General features: G+C 36.6%; 2 protein-coding genes and 1 long non-coding RNA gene across 3 annotated transcripts; 2 read left to right on the top strand and 1 right to left on the bottom strand.

Moving 5' to 3' along the window:
- Positions 1 to 3,057: 3,057 nt before the first annotated feature.
- On the top strand, positions 3,058 to 7,372 carry LOC104821978 (uridine-cytidine kinase C). Its single transcript, XM_010553027.2, has 12 exons — positions 3,058 to 3,380; positions 3,841 to 4,207; positions 4,308 to 4,422; positions 4,655 to 4,850; positions 4,941 to 5,054; positions 5,153 to 5,326; positions 5,421 to 5,615; positions 5,830 to 5,952; positions 6,053 to 6,180; positions 6,273 to 6,396; positions 6,488 to 6,760; positions 6,850 to 7,372. Exons 2-12 carry the CDS (start codon positions 3,868 to 3,870, stop codon positions 7,120 to 7,122), a joined length of 2,055 nt encoding a protein of 684 aa, XP_010551329.1. The 5' UTR covers positions 3,058 to 3,380; positions 3,841 to 3,867; the 3' UTR covers positions 7,123 to 7,372.
- A 208-nt stretch (positions 7,373 to 7,580) lies between these two features.
- On the bottom strand, positions 7,581 to 9,768 carry LOC104821976. The gene is made up of 8 exons (XM_010553024.2): positions 9,325 to 9,768; positions 8,853 to 8,933; positions 8,656 to 8,715; positions 8,433 to 8,476; positions 8,222 to 8,264; positions 8,057 to 8,128; positions 7,876 to 7,977; positions 7,581 to 7,798 (listed from the first exon to the last, which is right to left on the bottom strand). The coding sequence occupies exons 1-8, from the start codon at positions 9,676 to 9,678 to the stop codon at positions 7,679 to 7,681; spliced, it is 876 nt and encodes a 291-aa protein (XP_010551326.1). The 5' UTR covers positions 9,679 to 9,768; the 3' UTR covers positions 7,581 to 7,678.
- A 53-nt stretch (positions 9,769 to 9,821) lies between these two features.
- On the top strand, positions 9,822 to 14,012 carry LOC109117028. Its single transcript, XR_002024523.1, has 6 exons — positions 9,822 to 10,154; positions 10,456 to 10,556; positions 10,668 to 10,750; positions 10,862 to 10,899; positions 10,979 to 13,473; positions 13,674 to 14,012. It is a non-coding gene; the product is annotated as an uncharacterized LOC109117028 (long non-coding RNA).
- The last annotated feature ends 6 nt before the right edge of the window (positions 14,013 to 14,018 follow it).

The raw sequence follows: 14,018 nt of genomic DNA, 5'->3' as shown, positions 1-14,018 counted from the left end.
AATTCAATAAAAAATAACTTAAATAAAATTCAAAACTCGATTCCATAATTTATATAGATTGAGAAGATAAAAAAAATAAATAAAGTAAAAGTATTTTAGTAAATAATAAATATACCTTATATGAATATTTTCTTTTATATAAATGTTATAAATATAAATGATATTTTGAATTTTTAATATATATACTGGGTATCCGGGGTACCCGTTATGAAATAATTGAAACCCGGATTCGGAGGTCAAAAACTCGGCTTCGTTATATTTGGTCTCGTCATCATTAATATTCGGGTACCTTTTATCCGGCTACTTGTTGAACTAAGTACCTCCAAACCTCCGAGTTACGGGTTACAACGTCTATCCCTACGACTGACTCTAAATAAACTTGAGATTAAGACCGACGTTAATATTGATGTTGATATTGACCTGTACCAAAAGTGGCAGAAAACACACTCTCGAGTCCGCAGATATCAGATATAAGAAAAATAAAATTAATCTTTTTGGTTCACATCTGTACCAAGAATTAAACCGGAGTTTGAAAACACAAACCGAATTCACTCAGTTGCACAAAGTCACTAAACAAAACCGGGAAAAAGAAAGCCGATCCAATGTGGTAAAATCAACGTACTATGATGGACTTCCATTCCCTTTAATATGTTCTATGGCCCCACTTTAATAATAATAATAATAATAATAATATAAATCATAATTAGTTTTTTATTATAAAATAATAATAATTAGTTTGCTGTATTGTTTCCTTAAATCAAGGAATCGGTATTTTTCTCCCTCTTTTTCCGGTGACTAGCAACTTGCACGATTAATGTATTTAATTAACCATTAACTATAATTTTTTATGATTTTTTTTTCATAAATCCAATGATTTGTATGAAATTATCAGTAATTAATATGGTGCTACACATTTTTTTTAATCACCACTACGTCAAACTAAAATGTACTATTACATTTTATTTTTTTAATAAAAGAATTGATTGTTTTTTAATAATTTAATGCGACTGATGTGAGATCGAAGATCTTAGATTAAGGGGCATGTGACACTCAGTACGAAGTCGAAGGCTTTTTTTTTTTTGTCTCAAGTGCATTGCCACGTGGGATCCTTGTCACTTTTCTTATCGTTGGTACTTTTAAAACCCTAAAGTCAATTTTGATTTTAACCATATTCAAACAAACAATTATCATCATATCTATTAGTTAATATTTCTAAATTTCTACTCTATGAAAATTTGATTATTTTTATATTTAGGTTAAAAATTGAATTTTATAAAGGAAATAACTACATGTTAAATTTATTTTATTTGTTAATTATTTTTATATTTGTTTTGAATTTGGTTTGGATGTACCCATTTATATATATATATATATATATATATATATATATTTACTGAAAATTTATATCAAATTGATTTGAGATATTATTATTTATTATTCCGTTCAATACGATTCAATTGTGCATAATTTACAAAAATATTAACTTCTAATCACAACAATGGGATCGTTTATTTATACTCAAACTTTGGTAATAAATCATAATATATATAAGTATATATATAACAGACAATAATAATGTAATCGATAGTACAACATCGGCGATATTTGGTATCCTCAAAAACATTATCACCATATATCGTATATATAATACATACGTATTTAATATCGTTTAAAATAATTGTTCTCTTTTTAAAGATTCGTTTAGACTTTTTTTTTCTTAATTATCACAATGAAAAATAATCCGAATTTATCAGAAATTAAAAAAAAAAAGATTTGTCAATTGACCTACATTTCAAATATCGACAATGTTTTTCTTTTTACAAATATAACTCTCTTCATATAAACAAAACAAATGATAAATCATATTTTATAAAACTATAAATAATTAAAAACCAATCCACACCCCATTATAAATTTCACCACCACTACAAACTTTGAAATAAATTGATTTAATGTACTTTGAGTTAATTTGATTACATAGATCAATGAAATTAAATACTACACAGTATACGGACCAATGGATAATAATTGTGGAAAGTATTCCGTATTTGTTACTATGGAATTCAGTGAAACTGAATTTCTATTTACAGAAATTAAAATTAACCAATTAAATGATAGGAAGAAAAAAAAGTACATATAGTAAATTTGACCGCGACATCACATAAAGTAACAATGTCAAAATAAACCCTGCTTGCTTATATCGTAGGAAATAATATTTGAATTTTTTATAGTCAATATATATCAAAATATTTATTATAATTTGGATATATAAATCATTGACAAACTCTGAGGAGGTTAAAAGGATTCGAACCCTCAATTTTAAAATTAAACAACATAATACTCAACCAAAGTTTTCCCCATAATATTTGTATTTTTTATAGTCAATATATATATATATATATATCAAAATATTTTTATATTTAGAATTATTAAATATACGATATATCTGCATCATTAAATATTTTTTTTTTCAAATATACAGTGTATATCTACAAGCAAACTTTTCCATTTTTTAATATAAAGTGCAGCTATTTTATTAGCTTATTTTTTTAAATAATGAGAATAAAACTTTGAAATGATAACAAAGACGTGTATTTTATATTCGTGGGACACTTATTCGGCCATGAAATAAAGGTGTTGATTATGAAAGATTCAAAAGAGGTTACAATAGTCTTATAGACCAATGGACCAATTCCTAACCTCGTATATTATAATTTACAGAAAAATAAAATCCATTCATAAATAAATAATTTTTTTAAAAAAAAAGTAAACCAGTTCAAACGAGAAATAATAGCTTTATATCACAAAAAATATATTCTAGTTATTGTTCGATAGGTTTTTGATAGAATAATGATTATTTTATATGTATAAGAATATTTTTTATAGAAAAGAATAACGTTTTTTAATTTTTATTTTATGATAAATATCAGTTTTTTTATATTTATCACGTTTTTCCTGTCAATATATACATATATATATATATATATATATATATATATAGGGTGTAAATGCTGCAACTGGAATTCGTGAGAATTAACGAAAGAATTGCAAAAAGGGGAAAATAACGAACAGAAAAAAAAAATCAAGGAAAAAAAGAGAGAGAGAGAGAGAGAGAGAATCAAAAGGTATTAAATTGGCTTATTTTCATTCTCTCTCTGTCTCGTGGGTCTTTCTCGAGATCTTTTGCAGATTCTCTCGAAATCTCTTCCCCCCACCGAAGGAGAAGAAGCTCTTGAGAGAATCGGGATTCCTTCCTAGTTCCCCCCCTGTAATACACAATCGGAATTCGTACTCGCTCTTGTTACTGTCATTTTGTGGGTTTTTTCTCTGAGAATCAGCGGAAAACCTCCCGATTTCCAGGAGCTACGAGAAACTTCCCTGTGAGTTTACCACTCAATCTCCGACAAATCCGCTTCAAAGTTTTGAATTTTGTTCGTGGGTGTTTGTTTTCTGTCCAAATTGCCATCTGGGTATTGTGCACCTTTGGACTCTCATGGTTGTGATCTGTGATGAAGAATTGTTTGATCGATTTCTCTGATTGGGTTTGGTTTCGTTTCCAATCCTCGCATGATTATTTTCTGTGGGCGGCCTACATTTTCAGCATTGCTCGTTATGTTTTTTCATGTCCAATAACTATCACGAGGGCTCCGCTGTTACGACAGAGCTCATCATCAGTTAGGACTGACTGTCTTTGTCTTGTCTTCTTTCCTTTGACTCGTTCCATGATTTTACTGCAAATGTGGCTGTTTTCTGAAATTGTGCCGTGCAGTTCAGCCGTATGACCTGAGCTTTTTTTCTGCAGCTTTGCTGTTCGTTTCAATAACTGTGTTGCTGTTGCAGGCTGAAGAAGATTCAGTCGCTTCATTCATGATGAGTCAAGACTTGAATGGGGTGGAGTTACATCACAGGAGGTATGGTTTATTGAAAGACCAAGTGCAAGTGGTCAAGAGAAAGGACTCCGATCGGTACGAGATAGTTCCCATTCAAGATCGGTTGTCTTTCGAGAAGGGCTTCTTTGCAGTCATCCGGGCTTGCCAATTGCTATCTCAGAAGAATGATGGGATCATATTAATTGGAGTTGCTGGTCCTTCTGGTGCTGGGAAGACCGTTTTTACCGAGAAGATACTCAGTTTCATGCCAAGTATTGCTGTCATATCCATGGATAACTACAATGATGCTAGTAGAATTGTGGATGGAAACTTTGATGGTAAGCATTTACGCCTTTTTATATGTCTGTATGTGTGTTTCTCCAAGTTTTGACAATGTATATATATTTAATCGCGCTAATATTATATCTTTCAACATAGATCCACGGTTGACGGACTACGATACACTACTCAAGAATCTTGAAGACTTAAAGGAAGGAAAGCAGGTTGAGGTTCCAATTTATGATTTCAAGTCCAGTTCCCGCATCGGATACAGGTAAGCACTGTTCAATCTGGATATATGACACTATCATTTGCTTGTTTAACTATGCTTGTTCATTGCCCTGAAAGTTGTATATGATGTTGAATTTTACTTTTTTTTTACCGACTTCTCGAAATGAATTCTTATCATGATTAGCCTGTGGGTTGTCCTTCTAGGTTGTCTCATTTTAAAGGGCTTTTGCCTGGGGATATTCTTTTGTCCTGATCCCACAATGTTATGTTGTTAGGACACTTGATGTCCCGGCTTCACGGATTGTGATTATCGAAGGAATCTATGCTTTGAGCGAAAAGTTGCGACCTTTGCTGGATCTTCGCGTGTCCGTTACTGGCGGAGTTCACTTTGATCTCGTTAAACGGGTTCTCCGTGATATACAGCGTGCAGGCCAAGAGCCAGAAGAAATAATCCATCAGATATCTGAAACGGTTTGTCTTTGCTTTTTCATGTATGTAGTTGTTTGGTATCCTAGTTTCCTCGGTATCTTTACAAGGGAAAAGTTAACTATATATATGCAGGTATATCCTATGTATAAAGCTTTTATAGAGCCCGATCTCCAGACTGCTCATGTGAGGATTATAAACAAGTTCAATCCATTCACCGGCTTTCAAAGCCCGACATATATCTTGAAGGTTTTGGTTTTGACTAATGCCCTGATTTGATTGTCATACAGTTTGTGTCAGCACCTCGTTTAATTCTAAGTCCTTAAACGCCGTTGATTTGTTTGTAGTCGGGAAGGAAAGTGTCTGGGGATCAAATCAAGGCTGTTCTATCTGAAGAACATGCAGAGAGTAAGGAGGAGATTTATGATATATATCTTCTTCCTCCAGGTGAAGATCCAGAGTCATGCCAATCGTATTTGAGGATGCGCAACAAAGATGGCAAATACAGCCTCATGTTCGAGGTTTGGCCCTTTCGTGTTTAGGCTGGAACTCTTCTAACAATTGCTTTTGAATGTTTACGATGAATACGTTCTGTTCCTATTCTTTGATGATCAGGAATGGGTTACCGATAGCCCTTTCGTGATTTCTCCGAGGATTACTTTTGAAGTGAGTGTCCGCCTTCTCGGTGGGCTTATGGCATTGGGATACACAATAGCTACCATCCTTAAAAGGAATAGCCATGTATTTGGTAATGACAAGGTCTTTGTGAAAATCGATTGGCTTGAGCAACTGAACCGTGAGTACATTCAGGTAACTTCTATCCAACTCTTTCACCTCTCCATTTACCGAATTAAAGATTTAGAATCTATGGCCATAATGACTGACTGCTAAAAGTAAGTGTACATGAACATGACAGTCTTGAAACTGAAAAGTAGATAGATGTCTTTCCTCATTCTTGTTCCTATGAGTAGATTTTGTGTCTTGTCGGATGTTCTTAACAATGTTAAAATCGGTCTTGATCAAGGTGCAAGGTAAAGATCGGCTACTTGTGAGAGATGTTGCAGAGAAGCTGGGACTGGAAGGATCATACATTGCACGGACTTATATCGAACAGATCCAATTGGAAAAACTAATAAACGAAGTCATGGTATGGGTTTTGTGTCTATACAGGCTATGAAATTGTTTCTCTTCAACCTTTGTGTTGGTCCTAACCAAAAAATAAAATTTAAAAAATTAAAAATTTGCAGGCCCTACCAGATGATTTGAAGACCAAGCTTAGCCTAGATGAGGACTTGGTGTCGAGTTCAAGCCCGAAGGAAGCTCTTTCACGAGCCTCTGCTGAAAGAGTTGCTATGAGGAACAAGAACCTCCAAAGGTAGTAACAGTCACTTTGAAAGTGCTTACATGTTTCTGAATCTTTAATTGATGAACGTGATGTAATAATCATATGCCGTTGTTACAAAACAGGGGCATGTCTCATTCATATTCTACTCAGAGAGATAAGAACCTGTCCAAGCTTGCTGGATATGCTTCGGATAGTAGGAGATACGAAGAACGAAATCAAGAGTCCCGGGCGATTTTGGCAAACCAGGTTTTTACACGTTTTTTCCCCGGTTTTTTGCTTTTGAAGTCTTTCATTTTCAGATCAAGTTTACACTTTGGTTTTTTTTCATCTTTGTTAGGGATTTATGACTCAACTTTCGGAGCAAATCTCATCGCTGAATGATAGAATGGACGAGTTCACAGCTCGGATCGAAGAGCTTAATTCCAAGTTGAACAGCAAGAGGAATTCTCCGAGCCCACAGAGCATGGCTCTTCAAGCTGAAGCCTGTAATGGGTCTGCCCCTACTACACATTTCATCGCTGGTTTGGACAACGGGTGTCTGACCAGTTCCATAATGCCGAACTCTTCCTCGTCCTCCCTCTTGGCCAAGGATTCATCATTAATGGAAGAGGTAGGGTATCATCATATTAACCGAGCCACCTTTCCCGTTCTAGTTAAGACATTTATAATGCCAATGGCGGGTGACTTGTGTTGAAACAGATAGCGATGATAGCGAGAGGACAGCGCCAAGTGATGCATCAGGTGGACAACCTTTGCAACCTCATGAGGGAAACCACGACAGAGAGGTTGAACATAGCTAGAACAGGAAGAAGTAATAGCAGAAATGACAGAACCAGAACAAGAACAATGGTGTCTTCCACCATTGATGAGCCCATAAGAAGCAGCAGCAGCAGCTTTCCTCTAATGGCGACATTGGCCATTGGCGGTATTGGCATTGTATTGTGGAAGGGCTTCTTCATTAACCGGCACTGACCCCATCTTCTTTCAGAGCTATTCTATGGAACTTCAGTCTTCTTCCTCTGTTTCTCACTTGGAACTTTGCCCTCTTCTTCACAGAATGATTCTGTTTGAACATTTTCAGAGATAGTGTGGAAGCATTTTGAGGAAAAGCTTCCAAACCGGTTTTTCTCTATTATGGTGGATGAAGACGGCATTTCTCCTCATTTTGGAAAGACTATAATAATTTCGATTCATTTCAATAAAATCTCTTAGATTTTCAGCCTCTCCTTTCCCTTCCGTATGAAGCAAGTACATGTTTCCATGTGAAAATTCCACCAAGTAAATTATATAACAATATGCACTCTAAAAGAGACAAGGACACAATAACAAAGAACACACAGATGTTGTCTGAACAGTCTTCACTGGTATTATATGATATATTTCACTCTTTGGCCATGTAACAGTGACAATATAAAGCAATCTGATGGTTCTTTTGTATCCATACATATATACACACATGCACACAAATTTGCTTCCATATTGACAGCATTTGAAGGATCTGCAAGAACAAGAACGTCATCTGATTCCATCAAATAGCTTTGTCCAACCAAACAGGCAATCTCAAGGAAGATTTCATTCCGAGTCTTGTGAGGAACACAGAGTAGAGAAGATGCAGCAACAACACGAAGAACCCACTGTTCAGCAACAGCTGTTCCAAGGAAAAAAAAAGGTTGAGCTTTCCTCCCGTTTTTTTTTTCTGTGTTTAAGAGACGGAAAAAGACATACCACTGTCCCGAATATGGCGTAAATGAAGTTCATAGAAGGAATAGTGTTCAATCCCACGGCGGTGAAGATGTAAGAGAGAGATGCATGAATGTTCATGGTGATCTACAAAGAGAGAGCAAAGAGTTTTACGAGTATATATGAGTAGAGAGTAAGGGGCAATTGAGGGGTTTCAGACACTTACAACGGCGAGAATGTTTTCTCGTATTAAGAATGACGATGTCAAGACATAGCCCATGAGACCCAATGCTCGGACCTATGTGGAAAACATAGGCAAGATTGAGTAGTACAAATGGACATAACCGAGATGCCATTGATTCAACATGTGAAGAAAGAAACTGTTTTTTACCATCATGCACAGGAAAATAGAGAGACGCCAGCTTGCTCGTAACCTGAAATTGATGAACACGGGAAAAAATAAATAACCGGAATAAGTATAATCAAATCAATCGATCACTTCTAAAATGTACATTTGTGATTACAGAGCAACTCAATGGCCTTGTGCTATAACCAAGAACAGGATATCAGTACAAGATCGTAAAAGATTACAGTTGTCATACCTCCACATAGAACCCATAGCTAGCCCAACAAGACCATGAGTAAGCTACAAAAGAACGAATTCCACAAATCAATGACACAAGAATGGGAAAACCCAAAACTAAAACGGACTGGGATTAGGGCGATACAGCAACTACAAAGATGTGAATGTCCAGTTTTCAGCATTAAATATCTAAACATACATGACAAAAACTCTGCTCTGCAAACTACGAAGAGGACACTTACCAAATACGTTAACGCTTTCACGGGACCCGACAGGATGAATAACAGCAAGACTGTAGCCACCTGAGGAACAAAACAGATTCCACAATCACGGGAATGAATCAACGGAAAGAAAATGTCTCAATGATTGAAGACTCGGCTGATTTTGGGATTCTTGAATTCTGTTTTCAGGATGAATCAGGGAAGCTCTTTACACACACCATGGTTTTCCTGCCAGCTGAAATGCCCCATCTTATAGATGATATTACAATAGGCAATGAGAAGAAGCAGCCGAAGTAGTTCTGCATCAAACACAAGTTTAACTCTCAGATAGAATGGATGCAAACACATGTTTTGTCAGACAAGTGATCGTAAAGACAAAAGAGCAACTGTTCTTACATTCCCTTAGTATCAAATTCCAAAAAACAAAAACCCTTTTTTTTTTCTATTCACTACAGAACACCATATCATCGGTTTCTTCACGACAGCTCCAGAACTTGAGACATCCAAACTGAGCCTAACAGATTCAAGCTAATGAAACGACCATTAAAATCGAACGAAACCCAATTATCAACTTTCAGGAAGAACCGGGATTACTGAAAAGCCTACTCGAGTTTCTCTTCATCAACAAGGAAATTGCTTAAATTTAGAGAATTCGATTTCAAATTCCAACTGAATCGAAGAACTGAAAACCTCGATGGCGAGGGAATTGCTGAGAAAGTAAACGAGGCCGGTGACGGCGGCGAACATGGCGCACTCAACCAGTCTCAGCGTTTTCTGGTAAACGACGCCACCTCCGTCCGCTGCATTGCCGGAATCCTCCTCCTCCGCATCGTATTGATTTCCGGGAATCGAAGCTCCGGTGCCAGAGACGCTCGAGCGCGGTAATCGTCCGTTAGAGAGAGAAAGCGAAGGGAACCGGAGACTGAAGCTCGGTCTTTGTAGAGAGAGAACGTGAGAGGAAGCAGAAACAAGGGACTGGGTAGGGGCAAAACGGCAATATCGAAGAGGCGAGGTATGGCGATGGTGAGTTCTGAGGAGAGTCATGGAGGAGAAAGAGGAAGTCACGAAGAAACGAGCTTCGTCAATGGCTACTGGTTTTCCTCCATTACCTCAGCTCTGTGTTGCGATAAAATGTTGCAAAAAAGCCCCTGTAGTTTGATTTAATCTCATTTATCGTTTAAATAGAGGGATATCTCTGACACTAAAACATAAGTTGGGGTAAGAAAATTGCAAATGTAAGAGTTTCGGGCTTTTGGTAATTTGTTGCTTTTATGCCGAAAAAGGAATAGAAAACCCGGACGGAGAGAAAACAAGCAGCTTCTCTTTTGCTGAATCAAATCCATGGCGGTGATCGGTCCGCCCACGCGCATATCGCCGTCTAAAAGAACCGCCTCTTCGACGGAAAAGCTGCTCCGACGTCGCGGATCGTCGTGGTTCGGTGTCAGAAGACCAATCTCCGACAAAATTAGACCAGTGGGTTCCATGGAATCAACCAATCACGTCTCTTCCACCGGTGCAAGGTATGGACTATGTATCGTGTTGATCTGCATTGCCTGTGGAGAAACGACCAGATATTCTCTCGAACCGTTAGAATTGGAACCGTTGCCTTGTATGAATCGAGCCAAAATTCAAATTTCGTCATCTGTCAACAGTTTGGGCAGGAAAGTTAAAGGATACAGATCAGGGATAATAGAGCAAGAGCATTGATGAATGTTTGATATATAGTTAGATTTAGCTTTCTCGTTCACCATTGAAATATTATCTTTGATTTTGTAACAATAGCTTATTGTTGAATTCCCATCTAATTCCTGAATTCCACAGACTGATCGGACCAGAACACTGCATGAAGCATGTTTTTGCATCCCCTAACTTCACACGGAAATGAATACAGATGTGCAAAGTTCTTGGTGGAGGGCTTAGAGGTATTGTGTGTGTGTGTGTATGTATCTGCGGCTGTAATCTACAAAGATTTTGGCTTTTTCTACTTTACTAGTCATGAATCAAGGCTCAGTTTGCAATTTCACTGTCTGCAGCTGAAGAGATCAAAATAGCTTTTGCGAGAGTATGTAAGCAATGCTTCAGTAGAGGCAAATCTTGTAAAGGATTTTTGACTAAGGTAAGCATGAGTTTTGAGTTTACAACCAGACATTGTTCAGCTTCTATCAGGTTTTGATGATACGTTAACAACAATGCTCGGTCCGCTTACTATGTTACTGTTGTCATCTAGGTTGAAATGATCCTCCAAAGCATTAGAACATGAAACAGGTGAGCCATAGATTTCCTGTCTTGTACCCTTGCTTTGTCATTCCGATATGCCGTTTTTGACGTTTGAACATTGTAACAGAACAAAGTGCCTCCTCACCCGAGTTCGAACCCCATCCCAGGCTACCCATTACCAAAAAAGAACATTGTGACAGAAGAGAGCCACTCCTCCATTTCCATTGTCCAATGTAGGAAAGTTTCAGACCGAAATCGGAAAGAGCTGGGCCGCACAGATCAACTCGAGAAGAAATCATCGATTGGCGAACAATATGCAAGTAGTTCATCTCCCATTCTCTCGTTGTGACTGTCAAGAATCGCAGCTTCCACAATGTACAGGCCTCTTCTTTTCCACAGTTTCTGGTTTTAGGGTTTATAAATTTGCTAGTAACATATACTGGTTTTTAGATTTATGCCATTTCCATTGACTCCAAAAACCCATCTGCTTCACTGGTCAAAGCTTTATTCATGGGAAAGTACATCAACTTTGATATTGAGTATATTCAAGATTCTTGATCAAACCCATATCTCTAGGGCAAGGCAAGGGTTTAGAACATATCAATCTCCTTGAGTTGTATCTCTATGCTCTTGTCTGAAACCAGAGCCAAAGCCAGCTGAAAATATTCTCTCTGCTCTCTCCTCCTCAGAATAGGATTTGATCTCAATGGCACACACGTGTCAACGCCTATGCATACATGAATATACCTATATATATACGTATTGTATAATTCCAATTCCACCGACAACAAAAAAAAAAAAGGAAAGGAAAATTACTCCAAGACCCTTCTCCACATGGACCTTGGAGGGTAATATATGATCCTTGATCACGTGTTCACATTGCCTTCTTTTTTTTTCCCTCTCTTCTTACCCTTTTGGTCGGAGTTTTTTCTTTTACTTGTGGATTTCTTCACAAGTAGGCAAGTGAAAATGGAGAATGCCACGTGGCAAAAAAACAGAACAAAAGTGGGATATATAAATGTTTGGAATCTTTGTTTCACGGGTCGTTACAAAACAAAAAGGATTAACATTTTATGAATGAATTTTTTATGGAGAGCATATTTTTATTATTGCCGATTTAGTTTGCATTAAATAGTGCAACTGACTCGTGTTTAAATTATACATTTAAAATACTAAATTGAAGTAAAAAAAAAACAGTAAGAACTTTGTCTGGTTTACGAAAAAAAAATGTGTTATTATCCAATTTTTTCCTTTTAATTGTGGTGAATATCAATGAACTGCGAGTCTTCGATCTCATATTGAACATAAACGAATAATAAATATTAGTACTCGTCTTTCCTTTAAACAAATAATTTTACGCAATTGAAATATTAAAATAATAGTTTTTTGGAGTGATCAAAGTCAATCAACTTGAGGTATGCATATATATATAAATATATGTATATAAAATTTTAAATATGATGCAACATGTGATTAAAAAAATTGAAAAGTAGTGAAAATGACAAAAGACTGACTTCTTATGCATAAATAAAATTCAGATTTTGCTGTGAACAAATCGGAACTTAAGTTAATACGAAAAGATCTTTTTATCGCATATTACATTTTTATTATTTAGATATAAGATTTTTTTTAAACACAGGTTTTTTCCACACACAAAAAAAAAACTTTTTGCGGTGAAAATTCGAATATTTTTCTGATTCTAAAACCTCAAAATCATTACAATGTTTGCTAAAATTGGAAACTTTTGGATATTTTCTGTGAAAATTTTGGACTCAGATGAGGAAATTTCCCCTAAAAGGATTAACATATTTTTTTGTTCTTTTTTCCGTTTTCAGTTAATTGCTTTATCAGTGCCGGTGGTATGGTAGTTTACGTCAACCAAAAAAAAAAGGCAAATCTATCTATTGATTTAATGACAGAACTCTGATTTCTTGACCGTTGATTTGTCGCCTGAAGCAAAGCATCTTCACAGAAACATTAGAATGATATTATAAGACGATTTCGTGAAAACTTTCAATATGATTTTCTAGTTTTTTTTTTCCCTATCGCTGATTCGATTCATCGTTGTTTTCTGGTCTTTTTCTCAGTTTCTTCTGCTCAAACTGGAGAGAGACTGAGGCTTCAAGATTCGAACTTTTTGCTGCGGAATTCGAAGAGGTAAAAGAGAGAGAAAGAGTTCGCACGAAGAAGGAGAAGAAAAAAACTTACTTGGGGTTCACTGGTTGAATCAAAGCTGGATTCTGATGTTTCAAGCAGAGAGATTTTTGAGTTGTGACGTCGGAGAAAGCCTCTCAGAGATCTGAAGTTGTTGCATTTGCCATCGATTTGCGAAACCTCAGTGATCTGGTTTCGTGGGTTCTCTCTCTGGGTGATCTGGAATCTGGGATTCGGAAGCGAATTTGGTGATCTGGGTTTTGCTCAGCAGTCGATTTCTCGATCTGGGTCGGTTTTTATCTGATGAAATAAATCTCTTCGTGGTTGTCTGCTTTGTGTTGAAGCTCCTGAGTTGAGTGATTTAGGGTTTAACCTTAGAACAGCTGGGTGTGATCTTGAAAGTTGATGTTTCTTTTACGTTAGGAAACAGTGATTGGTGATCTGTGGTTTAGGGTTGGTGAAAGTTTGGTTTGTTGGGGGTACTGTCAGAATCAAGACTGGGAAATTCAGATTCAGATTCAGATTCGGCTTTATAATTTTTTCATAGAAAGTGATCATCTTTGCTTTCTCATTGAAAGAAACAGTTTTTGATGCATTTCCAATTAGATTCAGACCAGTTTAGGTTATATAACTTCTGTAGATTTGGTGTTTAGATTGAATGGCAACAGGTTTGTTGGGGGTACTGTCAGAATCAAGACTGGGAAATTCAGATTCAGATTCAGATTCGGCTTTATAATTTTTTCATAGAAAGTGATCATCTTTGCTTTCTCATTGAAAGAAACAGTTTTTGATGCATTTCCAATTAGATTCAGACCAGTTTAGGTTATATAACTTCTGTAGATTTGGTGTTTAGATTGAATGGCAACACCTGCTCCACCTCCTGCTTCAACTCCCTCGGCTGAGCCACCGACTGCCATCATGGCTTCCCCTCCTGAGCCAAGTGGCAATGTAGGTAACCCTCCGATGCCTCCAGCTCAGCCACCGCCTCTGGCCACTCCGCCGGCTCCTCCGCC

The sequence above is a fragment of the Tarenaya hassleriana genome, unplaced genomic scaffold, assembly GCF_000463585.1.
Source record: "Tarenaya hassleriana unplaced genomic scaffold, ASM46358v1 Cleome35, whole genome shotgun sequence".
Classification (NCBI taxonomy): Eukaryota; Viridiplantae; Streptophyta; class Magnoliopsida; order Brassicales; family Cleomaceae; genus Tarenaya; species Tarenaya hassleriana.
This window is presented reverse-complemented; position numbering and strand designations above follow the sequence as displayed.

Bases quoted from the DNA above. Each gene is read 5' to 3' on its own strand.
- LOC104821978 (XM_010553027.2), top strand. From the start codon at position 3,868: ATGATGAGTCAAGACTTGAATGGGGTGGAGTTACATCACAGGAGGTAT. The intron at 4,208-4,307 runs GTAAGCATTTAC...CTTTCAACATAG, and splicing joins TGTGGATGGAAACTTTGATG to ATCCACGGTTGACGGACTAC. The intron at 5,953-6,052 runs GTATGGGTTTTG...AAAAATTTGCAG, and splicing joins AACTAATAAACGAAGTCATG to GCCCTACCAGATGATTTGAA.
- LOC104821976 (XM_010553024.2), bottom strand. From the start codon at position 9,678: ATGACTCTCCTCAGAACTCACCATCGCCATACCTCGCCTCTTCGATAT. The intron at 8,716-8,852 runs GTGTGTGTAAAG...TTTGTTCCTCAG, and splicing joins CAGCTGGCAGGAAAACCATG to GTGGCTACAGTCTTGCTGTT. The intron at 8,129-8,221 runs GTAAAAAACAGT...TTTTCCACATAG, and splicing joins CTATTTTCCTGTGCATGATG to GTCCGAGCATTGGGTCTCAT.